The 21,560-nt window shown below is 34.9% G+C and overlaps 2 protein-coding genes across 4 annotated transcripts in view; one reads left to right on the top strand and one right to left on the bottom strand.

Annotated features, from left to right (window-relative positions):
• CHPT1 (choline phosphotransferase 1) overlaps positions 1-14,395 on the top strand; it is a 28,543-nt gene extending 14,148 nt beyond the window's left edge. The window contains exons 4-9 of one of the 3 annotated variants that reach the window (XR_005719926.1): positions 1,605-1,689; positions 4,590-4,721; positions 7,227-7,385; positions 8,059-8,184; positions 10,993-11,192; positions 13,606-13,774. Coding sequence is in view for 2 of the 3 variants with exons in the window: in XM_040234870.1 (XP_040090804.1) it covers positions 1,605-1,689; positions 4,590-4,721; positions 7,227-7,385; positions 8,059-8,184; positions 10,993-11,103; positions 13,606-13,650 (658 nt within the window). In the remaining variant the exon portion in view is untranslated. Of the gene's footprint in view, positions 1-1,604; positions 1,690-4,589; positions 4,722-7,226; positions 7,386-8,058; positions 8,185-10,992; positions 11,193-13,605 lie in introns of all 3 variants that reach the window. The other 2 variants (XM_040234870.1, XM_040234871.1) reach the window with 2 other exon arrangements.
• SYCP3 (synaptonemal complex protein 3) lies at positions 13,681-20,704 on the bottom strand. Its single transcript, XM_040234872.1, has 7 exons — positions 19,418-20,704; positions 18,580-18,643; positions 18,393-18,427; positions 16,512-16,629; positions 15,594-15,693; positions 14,858-14,956; positions 13,681-13,916 (listed from the first exon to the last, which is right to left on the bottom strand). The coding sequence occupies exons 1-7, from the start codon at positions 19,548-19,550 to the stop codon at positions 13,725-13,727; spliced, it is 741 nt and encodes a 246-aa protein (XP_040090806.1). The 5' UTR covers positions 19,551-20,704; the 3' UTR covers positions 13,681-13,724.
• Positions 20,705-21,560: the final 856 nt, after the last annotated feature.

The following is a 21,560-nucleotide window of genomic DNA, read 5'->3' as shown; positions in this document are numbered from 1 at the left end:
GTATATATAGCTCATAAGACTGATAATAGATGCTCACTAAATGTCAGTACTTTTCCTCTTTTTTCTTCACAAAATACCATACATTATATTACTTAGTTTACCTTTTTCAACTAACTTGACTATTTCTCCATGCAGTCTGGAGGCCTTGATTTGCCTATCACTGATCTTACAAATACTGGATGTCATTACATTTTCCTTTTATTTGTGCATTAATGTTCCAGCCACCTGTTCCCTCTAAATGCCCTCAAAATAACTCAGCTGAGAAGTCTTTTCTTCCATGCTACTAAGTTAACTTCAGTCATGTCCGACTCTGTGTGATCCCATAGACGGCAGCCCATCAGGCTCCCCCATCCCTGGGATTCTCCAGGCAAGAACACTGGAGTGGGTTGCCATTTCCTTCTCCAGTGCGTGAAAGTAAAGAGTGAAAGTGAAGTCGCTCAATCGTGTCTGACTCTTAGCGACCCCATGGACTGCAGCCTACCAGGCTCCTCCATCCATGGGATTTTCCAGGCAAGAGTACTGGAGTGGGGTGCCATTGCCTTCTCCAATAGCTGGATCTATTTTATCATCTAGTCCCTACATTTCTTGTATTTGCAGAGCAGTAAGTATTCCTCTAGCAGGGCATCTAAGAGATGCAAAGGAGGTAGACACATAAAATCTGAAGCTCAGAAAAAAATATATGGATTTGGAGAAATGGATTTAGAGGTCATTGGCATATAGATGGTACTCTTATGCAGCAATATGAAGAGAGGAGGAAATTACAGATGTGGACTACTTGCTAGCCTGTTTATGGAGCAAAGGAGAGAGGAATTGGTAGCTTCAGAGGATGCAGATTAGAGACTGATGTTGCTTGGTTTAGGGAGTTTTTTAAAGAAGTTTATGTTTAGGGCTTCCCTGTTCGCTCAAACAGTAAAGAATTGCCTGCAGTGTAGGAGACCTTGGTTTAATCCCTGGGTCAGGAAGATCTCCTGGAGACGGGAATGGCTACCCACTCCAGTATTCTTGCCTGGAGAATTCCATAGCCAGAAGAGCCTGGCAGGCTACAGTTCATAGGGTCCCAAAGAGTCAGACAAAACTGAGTGGCTAACACTTTTACGAGTATGTTTATATATAGGGGGGGAAATGTCTGTGGAAACCAAAAATTATAATGACTATTAGCAACATAATGAGAAAAACTATTGGAATTTTCCCTACTTTTTAGTGAAATTGACTTGAGAGTGTTTATGAATTTGCTGTAAATCATCTGGTTGTTTTTATGTTACTATTAATTTTTCCTGATTATAAGAGTAATACATGATTGTTATTAAAAATTCAAACTTTGCAGAAGTATATAAAGTAGAAGATAAAAGCCTTCTGTAATCTCAGTGGTAACTGTTACTAGCAATTGTATATATGCTATACAAGTTTTTTACCTATATGTGAGCACATTGTTCCTGTAGACTTTTTCACTTAACAGTGTAGTTAATTGATAATTCAGTGATGGAACTAAAGGTAAAAAGAAGCCTATGGAGATTTTTACATCTTTGATTTCAGTATATGGTTAATGAATCTTCATATTCAGGAATTGGATTTACAAACCTCCGTTCTTTATCTTTCCTTTTTAGAGTGGATGTAACTGAAATTCAGATAGCTTTAGTGATTGTCTTTGTGTTGTCTACATTTGGAGGAGCAACAATGTGGGACTATACGGTAAATCTAAGTGTTTATATTTAAGTACTTTTTAAACATTTGGGGAAAATATTGTATTGTTAATTTTCTTCAGATATTCTTAGAGCTATATTTAATATTCATTCCATTTCTTAACCTTTTTTCTTCATTTTATAATTTTACTATTCTATATACCTTATTACAGCATGAATATACTACCCTATTCATGAATATACTACCACATAAAAGACAATGACTCCATTTCCCAAATACACAATTAGACTTGCTAGTTGAACTACCTTTTCAGACCAAAATTTATTTCATAAAAGAGATTTATAAAAAGTAAAAAAAAAAAAGTAAATTCAGTCAAATACTTTATGTTTGAAACTTGCCCCTCAATATTAGGAAAGTTGATAATTTGTATTTTTTATAATTTACTATGAGTGAAGTTTCTCATGTTGAATGTTTTTTATTTTCTGCTTGGTTGGAGACCTCAGATAAAAGTTGACTCTCAAGGAGGCCATTGTTACAAATTCATGCTTTCCAGAGGAAGGAAATTTATGAAGAAACAAATTATTTTCTCACTACAACCTAAGTTTACACTATTGGCTGACTCAAAACTTCATGTCCATAGAGTTAAGAAGAATAATGAGGATAATACCAGCTGTCAACAACTAATGCTTATTCAGTACTTACTATGTTCTTAAATATTTTACTGTCACTCTTTTCATCTGACCCCCAGAACAACGCTATGAAGTAGATACTGTCATTATTCTGATTTATTAATAAGTCTTAGAATGATTGAGTAATTTGTACAAGGACATATAGCTAGTAAGTACTGGAGCTGGAAATTAAACAGACTAATTCCAGACTCTGTTTTTAATCACAAAGCAATATACCCCTGGTAATACAAACAGTAAGAAATACAAAGCTAAACATACTCTTACCGTAGGCTCTAGTGACTGTGCTCTTTAGTATTTACCCAAATACATTAAAAATTATGTCTCTTCAGGGAATTCCCTGGTGGTCCTGGTTAGGATTCAGTTCTTTCACTGCTGTGGGCCAGGGCTCAATCCCTAAGCAGCGAACTAAGATCCCACAAGCCATGTGGCATAGCCAGAAAAAAAATTATGTCTATACAAAAACCTGATTATGGATCTTTATTGCAACTTTATTCATAATTACCAGAACTTGGAAGCAAGTAAATGGATTAACTGTGGTACATCTAGGCAAATATTCAGTGTTTAAAAGAAAGAGCTATCAAACCATGAAGAGACATGGAGGAAACCTAAATGCATATTATTTAGTGAAAGAATCTAGTCTGAAAAGGCTCCATATTGTATGATCCCAATTATATGATATTTTAGAAAAGGCAAAATGTTGGAAACACTGAAAAGATCTGCTATTGCCAGAGGTTATGGGGTTAAGGAAGATTGAATATTTTAAGGGATGTGAACCCATTCTGAGTGATACTATAATGGTGGATACCTGTCCACTTGTCATTATACATTTGTCATTTATACATTACATATTATCACAGAATGTACAACACGAAGAGCAAACCATAATATAAACTAGGGTGATTATAAGTGATAATGATGTCGGTGTCAGTTCATGGATTGTAACACATGGATTCTATCGCTCTGGTGGAGAATGTTGATAGGGAAGCATGTGTGAGGGCAGGGAGTATATGGGAATTCTGTGTACTTTCTGTACAGTTGCTTTGAACCTAAAATTGCTTTAAAAATTATGTCTATTTTTAAAAACTGTGGGAAATTTCTCTGTGGCATTTAGTTTCAGAATTGCCAATTGTAATTCATATTACTAGGCTCAGAAATAGACTTTGAGCATATTTTTAAGTAGTGGAACATTCTCTGTGATATTCACATTCCTTCTTATCATGTAAGAATAAATAATAGAATCAAGGATGTGCTACATAGGCCTCTAAAATATTGTAGATGTGTCTTTCATGGTAGCTGCTCTGCCAATACCCATTAGAAGGTAAATGTGGACTTAGAGGCAGTTAGGCAACTCTGGTCATTGTCAGATGTGGTTGTTTTAGTTTGGAATTCTGATTTAGTTATACTGTGGAAGAATTTAATCTTAAAATCATTTCATTCAATATTTTGGCAATACCATAGGAAGAAAGCATACCTATTTATTCCCATCAATAAGAATACTTGTTTTAGATATAGATTTTCTAAATTGAATTGTTATCTGTAGTTTTCACAAATTTTGGTACAGTACTTCAAAGTATATTTTCAAACACAATAGCCTATAGCTTTTGGCAATTCATTGTTACTGTTTTTTAAATCCTTTGCTGCCTTTGGAAGTTTTCTTGAACAGCAATTGACCAACAGGTAAATATATATCGCTAAAGAGATTTAATCCTGGATGTTAACTACACAAAATTTTTGCATGCACACACATTGTGGTATTTGTCACATTTGTGATACAGATCACAGATCAGTGTCTGACTCCTAGGATGCTGCCTTTTAGAGGTACTAGAGTCAAGTGAACATCCTTTTTCATGTTTCCTTTAAGCAGATGAAGGCTTGTAAGATGCAATGCTTCATCACAGTTATTTAAGAAGACTTAGCTAAATTTGGTGCATTCATTTAAAAGATAAAACCATTAGAAGAAAAATTAACACTTCAGGTTACATTCGAGAAGTTAAGGTTTGATTATAAGAAAATGGGTAGCTTATTATATAGGGTTCTATTGTAATGTTGGAGAAGGAAATGGCAACCCACTCCAGTGTTGTTGCCTGGAGAATCCCAGGGGCAGGGGAGCCTGGTGGACTGCCATCTATGGGGTCGCACAGAGTCGGACACGACTGACGTGACTTAGCAGACTTAGCAGCATTGTAATGTTGCTTTACTGTTTAATAGGAAAATAAATTTTGTTTTCTTAATGAAGTGTTTCTTTCTTCTACCCTAAAGATACCCATCCTAGAAATAAAATTGAAGATCTTACCAGTTCTTGGAGTAGTAGGTGGAGCAATATTTTCCTGTTCAAATTATTTCCATGTTATCCTCCATGGTGGTGTTGGCAAGAATGGATCCACTATAGCAGTAAGACATCAATTTCATCATCATTCAGTATTAATTTTATGATAAATTTTCTTAACACTCAGCTATAGAGATACTAAAAATATGATGAATTTTAAAAATAGGGAAGGAAACTAAATATTTTAAAAGAATCCTTTTAAGGCACATAATATAAAAAGGTATTTTTGAAACAGTTTAGACTGATTTTACAGCATTTCTCCTCTTTCTATACAGCCTTTCTTAGAGTAGGCTTTGGTGACATTCCATGTAATCATCTGCTGTTTATTGTACATAATTAAGAGCTGCCATTTGTTTTCTTCCTTGTTGTGCCTGGCCCTGATATAGGAGAGGAGGAGGAAGGAATGAGTTCCTGACTGAATGTCAGGAAAGCAGTCCAAAGTCATGGTTTCACATATGGGACAATTTATTATGCATGAAGTAAATTTAATTGAAATTTCATCACTGAAATACATTTTTAAAACTACCCTAATATTTTAAAAGGTAAAAACTTCAGCCTCAGTTCTTGAGTGGGTACACCTTGTATTTGTTGTGTTATTTACACTTTGCTCATCTATAATTCTTCTGTATTTATTTGTTTTAAAAAAACTCTTTCAGTACTTTTGCAGAGAAAAGAGGCAGAAAGAATTCTGCTCACTTTTTAAACAAATATAATATCTATGTTTTCTTTTTTAAATGTCATCTTCAAGGTAGTTGAACATTATGAACTTATTCCAGTGATGCCATCTTCTATCAAAACATTGCATGCCTTTAAGCTATAGTTCATTCTCTTTAATTTGCTATAGTTCAGAATTTCTGTCCTGTAAGGATGGGTTTGATTTTGAGAAAAATCAAAGTCACTTGAAGCCAGACCTAATAAATAAGAGGAGTAAAAACCTGAAATATAGCATTTTTACTTAAAAAAAAAAAAAAACCACCTCATTCCTTTAAATGACATATACTGGCTCTTAAGACAATTTGAAAGGAATCCACATAATTCATATATTATCGATCTTTATGAATATATTTTATATACATAATTCAAAGGCAAAGTATAGAACTCAGATATATAAGTTCTGATATATTTGGAAAAATTAATTGGTTGTTTTTTGAGGTGTTTTGTCAGTTGACTTCAGAATTGTTTTAGAAATGTTATAATACTCTACATAAAGGGTTTAAGAGTACTTGTTGCTTGACCATGGATGATAAAATACAGCACTAGCTGGAAAGTGAGTTCTACTAAAAATGATAAAACTTAGCAAGGATCAGTGTCCATTTTAGAGAATATTTTACTAAGAAATAATTGATTAAATGTTTGAAGGGAGACAAGAAATCAAACACTATCTCTAAGAAGTGGTTGATTTCAAATTCTTGAACCAGTGGTTTTTCAATGTTTTTTTAGCAGCAGATTTCCCTGAATAAAATTAACAGATAAAAGCACCATTTTAAGGGCTTCCCCTGGTGGCTCAGTGGCAATGAATCTGCCTGCAAATGCAGGAGACACATGTTCAATCCCTGGTCCAGGAAGATCCCATGTGCTGAGGTACAGCTAAGTCCATGTGCCACAACGGTTGACCCTGTGCTCTAGAGCATGGGAGCTACAACTACTGAAGCCCACACTCTAGAGCCCATGCTCTGCAACAGAAGCCACCACAGTGAGAAGCCTGTACACCACAGCCAGAGAGGAGCCCCCACTCCCCCCAACTACAGAAAAGCCAGCACAGCAACAAAGAACCCAGCACAGTCAAAATAAATAATTTAAAGCAGTATTTTAATAGCATAAATATTTATAACATTACTATATAGTGTTTTATTGACATGACTTTAAAATATTCATAATATTAGTGTAAGTTCTAACTTATTACATATAAACTTAATAGACAAGAATAAGGCAGTTTTAATAGATACATTTAAGTTGATGGTTATATATTTAGTAAGCCTTAATATCAAATTTATTGCAGTATTTTGTTCAGAATAAGCAATCCTAACAGAATCCCAATTCATATAGATAAAAATATAATGGGTTCAGTTGTACAGTGCTACATAAGAGGGCACTTGTGGTCTAAATGTAAAAGGCAGGACAGGGTAGGATGTTGGTATAGAGAGTGACTAGAATTAAACTCCTCCTAATCAATGATTAAGATATTGTATAAAAGTGGCAGGTTAAGCTTTATTTCAGTATCTCACAAAAATATGTTAACTTGGCAACTGGACTGTTGATGGCCTTGAACATGGTAAAATTTAGTATAAGATAAATGATGTCAATTTTTAGTGATTATTAGCTTAAAATGTATATTCAATAAAATTGGAATGAAACATCTGTAGAACCGTATTACCTCTTTGTAACCCTTGGAAGGGTTCTGTAGAGGTTTGAAAAGCACAGCTAAGGTCTATATACTCCTTTAGGCCATATACTATCACACTCTTCTCTAGGTCTCTAGTTCCTAACACAAAGTAGATGCTCAGAAAATATCTGCATTGTAATAAATGCATTGTTAAAATGTGGTGCTGATTTTCTGCTCTATCCCTTAGGGTACCAGTGTCTTATCACCTGGACTCCACATAGGAATAATTATTATACTGGCAATAATGATTTATAAAAAGTCAGCAACTAATTTGTTTGAAAAGCATCCTTGTCTTTATACCCTAATGTTTGGATGTGTCTTTGCTAAAGTCTCACAGAAATTGGTGGTAAGAAATTCTTTTAATTTATGATTCATGGTATAAATAATGTATTTGTTCCTCAAACACAAAACTGGAAACTCTTTCATATAATGGGTAGGTTTTTTGTGGTGTTATCACAATAAATAGTTAGCTATTTGTGCTCCAAGTAATACTGTAAATGAATGTTTTATTCAGAGACAAGACTCCTTAGTGTAAGTTCTCTTAATTATTTAACGATTATCAGTTATAACCTTCTGATACCAAGGAATTTAAATATTGGAAACTTTAACAAGCTACCTAGTCCTGAATTTGAGAGATTTTAGATTCAATATTCCCATATCAAACGTGAGAGTAAATGGTCTCTTTGGTGGTGGTGGTGGTAGTTTAGTTACTAAGTTGTGTCCAACCCTTGTTGATACCATGGACTGTAGCCTACCAGGCTCCCATCTGTCCATGAAATTTCCCAGGAAAGAATACTAGAGTGGGTAGCCATTCCCTCTCCAGGGGATCTTTCAGACCCAGGAATCAAACCTAGGTCTCCTGCATTGCAGGCAGATTCTTTACTGACTGAGCTATGAGGGAACCCCAAATTACCTTTTTATCCTTATCTTAACAGCAAATTAAAGATTTAGTTATTTCTATCCTGAAAAGAAAACATTTAAAATTTAATAGTGAAATTATTTTGTTTACTTTTTTATAGATAGCTCACATGACCAAAAGTGAACTGTATCTTCAAGACACTGTCTTTATTGGCCCAGGTCTTTTATTTTTAGACCAGTACTTTAATAATTTTGTAGACGAATATATTGTTCTATGGATAGCAATGGTAAGTACCTTTTTGCTAAGATTTTTTATTTATTTTTAACAAATGTCAGATAATACTATGCTTAAGAGTCATTTCAGTGAGGCATTAGGTAGCCTTAACTATTTAATCTATTAAGAATTTCTGAACATTTAAAATTATTTCTTTAAAGTTCCTTTTATATTGTGTCTGAATATGGCCCACATATACATCGAGATACAGTTCCAACAATGTAAATCCTTAAAAACAAAACTGTGTGCCTTAAAAAAAAAACAGTACCAGAAAACAGTACAAGTGGCCTGAGGTGACCTCTAAAAATGGTACACTATTCACTCAACCCAGAAAACCCCACAAAATCATGCAGATCAAGAGGTTCAAATCTTTATGTTCACTTTAAGAACACTTGTGAAACTGCCCATGCATATCCAAAAAGCCACCAAGTATCTGACAGATGTCACTTTCAAGAGGCAACGTGTGCCATTCCATCGTTAACAATGGTGGAGTTGGTAGGTGTGTACAGGCCAAATAGTGGGGCTGGACGCAGGGTCGGTGGCCCAGAAAGAATGCTGAATTTTTACTGCACATGTTTAAAAATGCAGAGAGTAATAATGCTGAACTTAAGGGCTTAGATGTGGATTCTCTGGTCATTGAGCACATCCAGGTGAACAAAGTCCCCAGATGCGGCACAGGACTTACAAGAAGAGCTCACGGTTGGATCAATCCTTACATGAGCTCTCCCTGCCACATTGAGATGATCCTTACTGAAAAAGAACAGATTGTTCCTATACCAGAAGAGGAGGCTGCACAGGAGAAAAAGATACCCCAGAAGAAACTGAAGAAACAAAAACTTATGGCTGGGAATAATTGCCGCAAAAAATAAATGCAAATAAAAGTTAAAAAAAAAAAAAAAGTACAAAAGTGTCAAAAATCACTTCACTCTCTGGCAAAGCTTTACAAACATGAATTAGTGTCTTATTTAATCCAGGTTATTAGAATTACTCTGAACTTATAGCAGATAACAGGTAAATTAAATGGAATTTGTGTTAGCAGAGGGCACTACTACATCAAGAAATGTCAGCTAATACTGAGGAAACAGAACAGACAGTATAACCAAGTATAGGATTCCAGGACCATTTGTGCTAGAAGTAAGCAACCATATGTATGAGTATGGCCCTTGAGGATAGTGCAAAATTTATATTAATAATGATGATTCTTATCAAGCAAATTCAATTCTTATAGCTTGCATCCTGCTTAAAAAGTGATATAGATAATACATAATTTCTATTCAAAAATTATAAAATGTAGAATTATGGCACATAAGAAGGCAGCTTTAGCCATCTAAGGAAAAGAAAATCATTGTTTCTAACATTTTAATTGCAAGTAAATAAAGGAGGCAATATTAACTTAAAAAAAAATTTTACTGAGACATTTATGGCTAGGCTTCAATTAGTGCTATTTCTGGACAATTTTGCCTCATTTTCCCCTACCTCCAGACCGCACCAGACTCCACCAAATTGTTAGAGATATACAAAAATTAATATTAAAGTGAGCTAAAAGAAACATTGAACCTTTTGATAATTTGAATAATCTCACACTATTTACTAGAGATAGGTGTTTTTTAAAACCTATCTGTTCTGTGCATGGACCAATGGGGTACATGTGATCATCCTTTGTTCTAGGTTTTATAGTATTATACTTTTTTGGAGTAAATTAATAATATCTATTCAGAAGTCTTCCATTCTTCAAATGGTGGTGAGATATAAATCTTAATCCTTGAAATGTTCTCAGGCAATATTCTAAAAAATGTTTGAAAGTCAGAATGATTTCTTTTAAGTTACTATCCACTATAAATATTATTAGTGCTACAAAACAATCTAAATTTAAGAAATAGGGGGTGATTTTTCAAAGTGTCTGAAAATTCAATGTAGGGTTCCTTTTGGTGAACTTAAATAAGTATTACCAAATAGAATGAGTGTAATTAAAATATCAGGTGTTAAAAATTCAAGCACCTAACTTGTAAATGAGTGAGTTGGCCTGGTTTTACATCAGTGGTGGAGATTATGGTAAGGAAGTTAAATTCAGTTTTTCTTTAAAACACTTTGTTAGTAACCACAATTAAAAACAAGCAAACAAAAAAACACCAGGTGGACCAAAACCAACATATTGTGCCCTTTGGCATCCTTAGAGAAAAGGTTCTTGCTTCAGAGAGAAAAGTCAGATGGAGTTTTTCAAGTAAATAAGATTTTCCTCTTATCAGTGAGAATTTTCTACCAACAGAGCCACGAGGCTCCTTTCTATGAAAGGAAGCATTTGCTCCCAGTCTCGGGGAAAGGTCTTAAATAGTGTGCCTTCCTTCTTAATTTTGTAAAGAACATAATTTTTGTATGCCTTCCCTCAACTATGGTGTCTTTTCCAGGCCTTTACTTTCTTACAACTACTTTCACAGGAATAAGGAATAAGAAAAGTATATGATGGAGTGATTTCAATTCTAATGACCGACAGCCCCTTCTAGTAGAAAATTGGTGGCTTTGTTGCACAGCAGAAAACTGAAAGAATGTGGAGTCAGAAGACTTGAGTTCTGTTGCTTTTCAGCTTTTGTAATTTAGTCTAGACCTTTTATCACTCTGAGCTCAGTTTCTGAATCTGTGAAATACCCTGCATATTCCAGAGGACTACAGCGAAGGCCAAATACAAATTATAAAATGTAGTATTTTTGATGAAGAATTTTTGGCTAAGGTTTGAAATTAGGGGGTGGAGGACAGCAAAGAATAGCTGCTACTTCAGAAAAGATAGACCATAATCCATTTTATATTTTCTTTTTTGCTTCTAAAGGTCATTTCTTCACTTGATATGATGAGGTACTTTAGTGCTTTGTGCCTGCAAATTTCAAGACACCTTCATCTAAGTATCTTCAAGACTTCATGTCATCAAGCACCTGAACAGGTTCACAAGCATATTGACTAATATCCCAAGAAAAAGAGGAGAAGCAGTTAGGGGAACCTATGAGTGAAGGAAATCCCTCTTTGCAGGAGGCCAGTATATTATCAAATAAGGTTATATTTTAGTATAAAAATTAAGTCCTATAGATCCATTTTATCTGTCTTAGTTGCAAAGCCCTCATTATCAACATTTTTTATCAAGGTATTATCAGAGTAATACAACCTATAAATTAATTCTAAACAAAACCAAAGAAAGAAATTTCAATCTTCTAAGTATAAAAAAGTGAACCACTACAGTTCTAAAGAGCAATCTGTTTGTCTCATAAATCCTTATCAAACAGTTGTGGTTTTCTCTGCCAAAGGATTACATAAAAATTCAGGACAAAGGATTTTAGCCATCTTGAGGGAGATGCTTACTTTGATTGCTAAAAACTGATAAATGAGTTCATAATACTGCATAAGTGCATAGACTTATAATTATTGAGTGAAATGTAAGCATCTTTACAGTGAGAGCCAATTATTCCTTGATATTCTAAGTTTCATTGTCACCAAAAAGTGGATATTAAACATTTCCATTTGTGAAAAATAAAAACAGTAGCCTAAGCACAATTGACATATAAGAAAATCAGTAATTTATGAAACCATGACAAAAGTATCTTTCCTTCAGAATATCCGCTAAAGCTACCTCAAGTACACTTTCACTCATTTGAGATAAAATGGGGATAAAATAAGTATCTTCTATTCAGTCACTAAGTACATTATATATTGATTCTTATCTTTCCACTCTCAAAATGTTTCTATTGCTCATTATGAATAATAGAACTGTCATATGGTTCTTTGGTGACCTAGATCCTCAATTCTCATCTTACCTGTTTGTAACTTTTATCTAACAGTTCTGTAGACCATAAGCCATATGTTGAAAACATTTCTTTAAAAAAGAAATAATGAACATGTACTATATCTTATGGAGAAGGAAATGGCAACCCACTCCAGTACTCTTGCCTGGAAAATCCCATGGACGGAGGAGCTTGGTGCAGGCTACTGTCCATGGGGTCGCAAAGAGTCGGGCACGACTGAGCGACTTCACTTCACTGTATCTTAAGCAAGAAAAAGGCATATTGTAAAAAGAGCAAAAAGTTGATATTTCTTAACAGGAAATGTTACTTAAGTACAATGAAAATACTCTGGAGTACTTATTTGGCTTCTAAAACAATTTGTAAATTCAATAAGAACAGCTTATTGAATAATTTGAATAGTACTTAAACAATTTGAATAGTACTTAAAATGTATATTCTAACATGTACTTTGGCTTAAAAGGGAAATCCTATACAAAATACAAAAATTTAGGAAGTAAACTCCTAAATTTTGTCAGATATTTGTTAACAATGGAGGACTAATTTCTTCCAATATAACTGGTCACAGAAGAAGAGAATCAGTATGTATTTGTTTTTTAAAATTTGGAGAACCTAAAATAAAGGTGAATTATGAGACAAAAATTAAATTTAAAATATGGAGAAACAAGACAAAGTCACTCTTCTCTCCTATTGGGCATATTGTTTTGAATGACTCAGGGAAAGTATTTTCAGCAAAAAATAGTAAGTTTAACTCAAATATTTCAAATTTATTTTGCTGAAACAATATTTATTAAGTGTTCAATATGTTTTTCTCTGCTTAAAAAGTGTACATTTTAAAATACCAGGTATAAGAATTAACAGTTTGGAAATGAATGTAAAAACTTCCATATATTTACTGAATATTGAAACTGGAAAACAAAACATTCTGTGTAATTTATAGTTAAAGACAGATGTGAAGTACTTAAACCATAAGTAATTAGGTATGTTAATGAAATGCTCTTAATATTTACTAAGGGCATATGTCATTTAATTATGGACTGAGCCCAGTTAAATGGCATTTTGATGTCATTGTAGAAGTAACATTCACAAATCCATGCCTTAAAACAGTATTTATATATCCTGTTTGTTTTTTTAAAATGGATTTTAGCAGTTTAATTTATTCCAGAAGGGAAACTTAAGTTGCTTTTAATAAGTTTTTATAAGTCAATAGAATGTAGTTTTTGAAATCTTATTTTCATTAGAATTGGCAGTGTAACTTCATGGGTATACATGAAAGGATGAACATATAATAGGTTTTGTGTTTTTTTTCTTAAATAAGAACATTAACCATCTATACTTGTGTTTTCTACCTTTTGGAAGTGATACAAATACATGAAGCCAAAACTTGCAATTAAATCATTTTTATTGCTAAAAGTTAAATGACAAATGTTAGAAAAATTCACTATTGCTATATTATCACTAGTACTATTAAAGAGCTGAAGCACAGTGGTACATATAATTTAGGGATTGCTGCTCCTCACAGAAGTTCATATTTGGAGGTGAACAAAAAGAATGGTCTTGCAATGATTAATACTATATAGTATTTTAAACCAGAATCTTAAATCACTCTAACGACTTATTAGCTAATGTTATAATTGTATCATATTACTTAGGTTCAAGTTCTTCCTTCAAAGAGTCATCAGAATAACATGGATTGAAGAGACTTTCGGACACTTGCCATCTCTTGCTGCTGCTGTTACATGAAAGGAGATATTAAACACTGGTTTAATTTTTAGATAAGTGTTAATACATATTTCAGCAAATAAAATATTTCAATGCTTACATTAATACTTTTTTTCAGTTCTGAATAACAACTTACAGTTTCCATCATAATTTTTTTCTGCAACAAAGCCATTTCTTTTTTAAGTTCATTTTGTGCACCAGTAAGTAGATTTTCATGATTCTTCTCCAAGTCCTCCATACTCTAAAACACAAAAAGCTAGGTCAGTTACAAACCACTACTTTTCATCTCAGTTTCAAAACTTATGCAGTTAATTTTCAAAAGTAGGAACTTTTTAATGTTCAACAATGCACATTATTTATCTCAAATAAAAATATTCTAATACATGAAAACCAAAATATCCACTAAAGGAATAGAAAACATCATCATAAATCAAATATTATTAAAGGAGTTATAACAGTAGTATACCTTCTCACTGGAAGAAACAAAAAGTAACAAAATTTTATAAAAGGAATAGAAGCACAACTTGCTATAGCTATGTAGTAGAAAATGGGGATTAATTCCAATTTAGTTGCCAAAAGAATAAGATTGAAAAGGTAAGGGAAAAGGAGTTAAAAGTATTCTAGGGCAAGCGCATAAACAACAGCATGAAAGTGCAGAGTTCAGAGAAAGCAATTATGTGGAAGGGTGGAAGTAAAGGATGAATGTAGTAACTGAAGCATTAAAAAAGGATCATATTGGGGGGTGGGGGTAAATCTTGAATACCTAAGAATTCAGAATGAGAATCTACCGACAGTTTTTCAGGAGGGAAAAGATAATGTTTTCAGAAGATAGTATGGCAGACCCATGAAGGATAGGTTGGTAAACAGAAAAATCAGTTAAGAGTTTTTATAGTATAAGCAAAGAATAACAAGGTTCTGAACTATGGCAGTAGCAGTGGTGAAGAATAAGGGAAATGGAGGTGTCAAATATAGTACTAAAGTTCCTACACCAAGTGATAATAATGTCCAGTGATAGCATTTAGCACTTAAATAAAATATAATGAATTCAGAATGGAAAATAGCTAAGAATTTAAAATGTGTAACCAAAATGTTTTCCCCTTAAACTGAGAAAAAAATTATATTCTACTTCTACATATAAACTATATTTTATAAGAATGTAATATGTTACCAAATACAACAAACCTTTATGAACTGCTCATACAATTGTCTAATTGTTTTCAGTCTCTGGCTCTGAACAATTCTAGATTGTTGGAAAACCTTTTGTTGCTGTCGAAACAGATTCTGCAAATGTAAAAGAAAAAATTATGTGATAACTATTTGGGTAAAATTTAGGAAAAAATAATTCTATGTTAAAAGGAATAGTTTTCTAATCAGTATTTTTAAGATTTTTTCTTAACGTTTACTATGAGTTTAGATAATGTGTTTACCACTTACATACAATAATATAATAATCCAGCTAGTCACTGAATAGGAAATCTCAACAGTGCTCAAAACATGTCTTAATTTTTCTTGCTTTCTATGTCAACACAGATGATCCTTCCAATATTGCTGATCTTTCAATTTCTTGACCTGTTTTCAACCAATGGTTTTTGCCCTTCACCCTACTTTATGTATTACTTACACACTCATAACCTAGATTTTGTCATTACCAATAACTATAACCGCTACACAGTATTAATAATAGCAAACTTCACATTAACAAAGTGTTAGGTAGGAAGCAAACACCAACAGCTTTTATATTGGTATGTGCCTGTACTTACGGTTTACCATTCAGCAGAACCAAACTCACAGCCAGCAATAGGTAATGGAACCTGGCTGAGTTCCATGAGTGTACTACAAGGCCAGGCTCTCCACTTCTACTTGAAACTTGGTTATAATAGATTAATTATAAAGCTACAAAGCTAAGCATAATACTAACAGCAAGTTTTTCTTCTTGTTCCTCAGCTTTCTGCATATCCATATCCCACTGCTGGAACAAAGTCAGAAACTGCTGAGAATATTCTTGGTTAAGCTTCTGCCTGTAAAACATAATATTATTATATTTCATATCAATGTGGAGCAACTATCAAAACCAAATTGATTTGATGTAATTATGCTATAATAAAAGAGAAAGCATCAAATTTCCAGATGTGAAATCAAGAAGTATAACTTATGCTGATTCCAGAAATATTTATTTTCCTAACCAACTAACAGAAAAACCCTCAAAATCCTCTCATGCACTTTAGCTCTTGAAAACTAGTGGAGTTTTATTATATATATACATTTTCCCAGAAAAGTCCATTTTATCTCCAAGCAATTTACTTTTCATTTTCTCCTATTGAATATAGGTTATGATATGATAGATTCACTGAAGTTACTGTAGAAGATTTTCAAATAGAAATGTTTCACTTAATTTTTCCCCATTTTGCTACAATGATTTTGTACAAAAGAATAGTTAATTCAGCTAAAATATATGAATTGTTTATAATATATAAGGTTGATCATTTTATACATTGTTAAATAGTTAATTGTTATAAGACCAATGGTTTATATGACACTGACTTTTTATTGAGCTAGCGTATTTTAAAATGAAAATAAATTATTTTATTGTTTAAAAAAAGCCTCAATCATTATTTAAAAGGGGAAGGAGGTCATCTTTATTGATTTCTAGGAAATGTATCTCAAGTCTGTGAAGAAATAAAGTTATAGCACTAAAAGACTTAGAGGAAAATCAAATCAAATATAATTTTTACTAGAGATCCCAATAAATTGAAGATGATAATACTTCTCATAATTTGTACCCATGAGTAGTAAGGAATGATACAAATGTTGTGGCAGTGAAAAAAACCAACTTTACCTTTGCTCTTGTTGGATTTTCCAAACATTTTCAAGTTTCTGGTTACTGGTTTTGAGAGAAGCCTTGGTATACATTTCTAGTCTCTTTCTCTTGGCAAGAAGAGACTTGTTAATATCAGCTATAATGAAAATATATATTCATTAAATTTAATGTGAAAGTAAGTTATTTATCCCCACATATTCAAATAAATATGGATAAAGCTGGTTCAAGAATTTTGAAGATATTTTAAAAATACACATACTATCAAAAAGCATGATTAGTTGCTTGCTTTTGTTTCTGAGAAAAATTATAGTTATTGGTATCTCAATTCTTCTTTTCTTAACTAGAGATAATTTTAATTTAGAGATGATTAAAAAGAGCTAATAACTCAAAAAAAAAGGTCTCAAGGACAGACTTTAATTTTTTCATAAGAAGACACTAATAAAGACTAAATTTAGAACTCATTATATAAAACACAAAACTTTTTTAAAAGCCTACAAATAAAAACAAAATGTTTTTAAAAATATAGTGATACTATTAAATATATTTTTTACTAAGAGAGACAAAGCATAGGAAAATCTTAATTTAAGTAGGTATCTAAATAAGTTCATTCAGGAACTCTTTCATTCAGGAACTCTTTTAAATATGTTCGTGGAGCTTTTTACAGGCCATTTTTTACCAATAAGTACTGCATTTCATAAAATTTTTAATACTTCTAATAATTCTTTGCTAGGCACATGCATATGGATCTCCTGTCAATGGTCATTTTCAGCAACCATGATGAGGTTACCTATACTATCAGATATTTGGTATTTCCAAGTGAAAGTGAAAGTCAGTCAGTCGTGTCCAACTCTTTGTGACCCTGTGGACTATACAGTCCATGGAATCATGGAATTTCCTAAGCCAGAATGCTGGAGTGGGTAGCCTTTCCCTTCTTCAGGGGATCTTCCCAACCCAAGGATCGAACCCAGGTCTCCTGCATGACAGGTGAATTCTTTTACTAGCTGAGGCACAAGGGATTTCCAATATCTATCTCCAATGATACATTTATAAGGTCAAGTATTTTGCTACTAGCAAATAGGACAAACCTTTCAAAAAATATTTGATTATATGAATGATCTATAGAGAAGACCCAAATATTTACTCTCTTTCCAGAATACTATCCCCAATACAGTTAATGTAACTAATATTTGACATAGAATTTAATGATTTTTTTTCAATTTAATGATCTTTTTATCTGATTATACATCTCTTTGGAGAAGGAAATGGCAAACCACTCCAGTATCCTTGCCTAGAAAATCCCATGGACAGAGGAGCCTGGCGGGCTGCAGTCCGTGGGGTCACAGAGTTGGGAGTGATTGAGCAATTAACACTTTCACATTTTCATACATCTCTTACTAGCAACACTGTCTTTAATTCTCAATTACATAGTTTGATAATGTAAAAATAACAATAAAGTTATTTTAAAGGTTTCAGTTTATACTACATTTAGTAAAGAACACAACAATGTCATAGAAAATAACCAAAGAGAGAAAATGAAAAACTGACACATACACAGATATGCATGTGTTTGCATCACTTAGTCCATGAAAGTCATACAAAGAGGGCGATATTTTTCCCATCCATTTTTGTTCTAAAATTCCATAATCTATTAAACCCACACATGTATAAAGTAATAGGACCATTCTTAACCCACCATTGTTGGTACCATTCTCTTTTCACATCAACAACTGGAAAAGGTTAATAAGGAAATCTGTGAAGCTGAGTCATATATACCTGTGCAAAATCTTACATATAAAAACAAAGCATTAAAAAACAGTCTTACAGTCCACTGATTATTTACTATTATACAAGTTATATGGTTTAAAACAATGTTAAACACAAATATCTCCTAAAACATACCTCCAAATCTTTCCAGCATATTCTGTACTTCACCCCTATGAAAAAATTACATCAGAAAAGTTTTAAGGATCCATAAAATATTTATTGTTTTGGAAGGAATATCACATACCCAGTATTTTACATGCAATACTCATTGGACAACCAAATAGCTGCTTCTTAACAGGTGAAAATTGTTTGACCATATTACCCCATATCTTCAGCTACTGCAGAAGTCCTTTTCTTCCCATGTTTCTCAAGTGTTGGGGTCTTCTCTGCATGACAATAAAAAAATTTTTGAAATTAAGTGTGTTATTTTGGTAGTTTTTTAATGGTATCATATCTTAATTTTGAGGGTTTGTGTTTTTTTTAAGCTTTCTGCCAAGACAAGTTTTTAAAGCAGATTTATAAATGCAATACTTTCTCTGCAGGTTTGTTGTGTTGTTTAGTTGGTAAGTCATGTCTCTTGCGATCCCATGGACTGCAGCCCACCAGGCTCCTCTGTCCATGGTATTTCCCAGGAAAGAATTATGGAGTGGGTTGCCATTTCCTTCTCCAGGGGATATTCTCCTGACCCAGGAATCAAGCCCTAGTCTCCTACATTGGCAGGCAGATTCTTCACCACTGAGCCACCAGGGGGAGCTGCCTCTATGTAGGTTGCTGCTACTGCTGCTAAGTCGCTTCAGTCGTGTCCAACCCTGTGCAACCCCATAGACGGCAGACCACCAGGCTCCCCCGTCCCTGGGATTCTCCAGGCAAGAACACCGGAGTGGGTTGCCATTTCCTTCTCCAATGCATGAAAGTGAAAAGTCAAAGTGAAGTCGCTCAGTCGTGTCCGACTCTTAGCGACCCCATGAACTGCAGAGGAATTAAATCAGGATCAAAGACCATTTTATACGAACAATTTTGCAAGTCTTCCTATGTTAATGTCATGATAATCTCTGTACTATTTATCAGACATCAGGTGAAAGATACTATAGAAGCTTCACTAGCCCCAAAATAGAAACATGAAATATACAAAAATGCAGGACGTGGTCAGTAAACGTCACCTTCAATGGCATCCTCCTCTGAACCACTCAGATCTTTTTTGTCTTCTTGCTCAAATTCATAGGCTCTTATAGCCTGATCCCCCACGGATGGTTTCGCAGACTTCCCGGAATGTTTTCTTCCAGAAGGCACCATTTTTCAATGTTTTCTGATTAAAAAAAAAAAAAAAACACGAAAAAAACCCTTCTGAATCCAAAGACACGATTTAAATAGACTGGCAAATTTCAAAATGAGAGATATCAAATAAAGATAATTTTAATTGAATTCCACTTTAGGAGTCTCTTCATTTACTTTGTTGGACCAAAAATTAACAAGATAATGACAGCACTGCCCCTAACTCCTGAGGTGCCTTAATGGAGAGTTCTCCTCTGAGGATGGAGAGGGCGGCAGAATTCTAGATCCGCTTTTGCCAGCTTCTGGCTAAATAAATTGAGGCCAATCTAGATTTTGCATTTCAGTCACAGAGTGAAATCAGCGACTGACAGGATCAATCACGACCCCACCCCACAGAAACTGCTAGCAACAGAAATACAAAATAAAATCCGCAGAAAAAGACATCCAGTAAGAATTCCACGACCCAGGCCTCGAGGACCAGTGAAGAGGAGCCCTGAGTTAATGTAAATGGTTTCTGTGGATTAGCGGCGGGGGAGGCGCGCGCGCGGAGACTAAAGACCACCCTCTTCGCCTGAGGTCAACCTGTCCACCCGCCACATTCAACCCCAGTTGCCCAACCTGGGCCTTCCCGCCCGCTCCCCGCCACTGACAGCTCTGCCCACTAAGAGCTTTACGGCCTTCAAATTCCTGTCAGAGGCTCCCGGGAGAGCCAGCAGGAAAATTTTACCTGGTCAAGAGTAGCCCCTGGCTCAGACTCCCACGCAGGACAAACGCTTCCCTCCTCACGCCCGAAAAGCACCTCAATGGCCGAGGACCGCAGTTAATGTCTCCGGACAGGCGTGCCCTCCACTCCCGCTGCCCGGTGCCCGAGTACCTTATCTGAAAGGTCCACTTCGCAGGCGCGGACACTCCTCTGAGGAAACTCTGAATTCCGGCGGGAGAAAAGCCAGCCTCGCCTCCCGGGAGCGTCGCTGATTGGCTGGCTGGAAAGCGCATGCTTACCGTGGTCCCAGGGCTCCGCCCCCTCAGACAACGAACGGTGTGAGGCTGCTGATCCTGAGAGCGTTTTGGGCAGCAATTTGTGGCTAGTACAAATGAGGCTATGGAGCTTTCCAGTAGCTTTTTTAAGTTAAAAATTTTAAGAATATTTTAATAAAATGGCGAAGTTCAGTTCAGTTCAGTCGCTCAGTCATGTCCGACTCTTTGTGACCCCATGAATCGCAGCACGCCAGGCCTCCCCTTCTAACACCAAGTCCCGGAGTTCACTCAGACTCACGTCCATCAAGTCAGTGATGCCATGCAGCCATCTCATCCTCTGTCGTCCCCTCTTCCTCCTTCCCCCAATCCCTCCCAGCATCAGAGTCTTTTCCAATGAGTCATCTCTTTGCATCAGGTGGCCAAAGTACTGGAGTTTCACCTTCAGCATCATTCCTTCCAAAGAACACCCAGGCCAGATCTCCTTCAGAATGGACCGGTTGGATCTCCTTGCAGTCCAAGGGACTCTCAAGAGTCTTCTCCAACACCACAGTTCAAAAGCATCAATTCTTCGGCGCTTAGCTTTCTTCACAGTCCAACTCCCACATCCATACATGACCACTGGAAAAACCATAGCCTTGACTAGATGGACCTTTGTTGGCAGAGTAATGTCTCTGCTTTTGAATATGCTATCTAGGTTGCTCATAACTTTTCTTCCAAGGAGTAAGCGTCTTTTAATTTCATGGCTGCAGTCACTATCTGCAGTGATTTTGTAGCCCAAAAAAATAAAGTCTGACACTGTTTCCACTGTTTCCCCATTTTTCTCCATGAAGTGATGGGACCAGATGCCATAATCTTCGTTTTCTGAATGTTGAGCTTTAAGCCAACTTTTTCCCTCTCCACTTTCACTTTCATCAAGAGGCTTTTTAGTTCCTCTTCACTTTCTGCCATAAGGGTAGTGTCATCTGCATATCTGAGGTTATTGATATTTCTCCTGGTAATCTTGATTTCAGCTTGTGCTTCTTCCAGCCCAGCGTTTCTCATGATGTACTCTGC

This window comes from Oryx dammah, unplaced genomic scaffold, assembly GCF_014754425.2.
Source record: "Oryx dammah isolate SB20612 unplaced genomic scaffold, SCBI_Odam_1.1 HiC_scaffold_29, whole genome shotgun sequence".
In the NCBI taxonomy this organism is placed as follows: Eukaryota; Metazoa; Chordata; class Mammalia; order Artiodactyla; family Bovidae; genus Oryx; species Oryx dammah.
The sequence above is the reverse complement of the archived record's forward strand: the minus strand, read 5'-3'. Positions and strand labels throughout refer to the sequence as shown.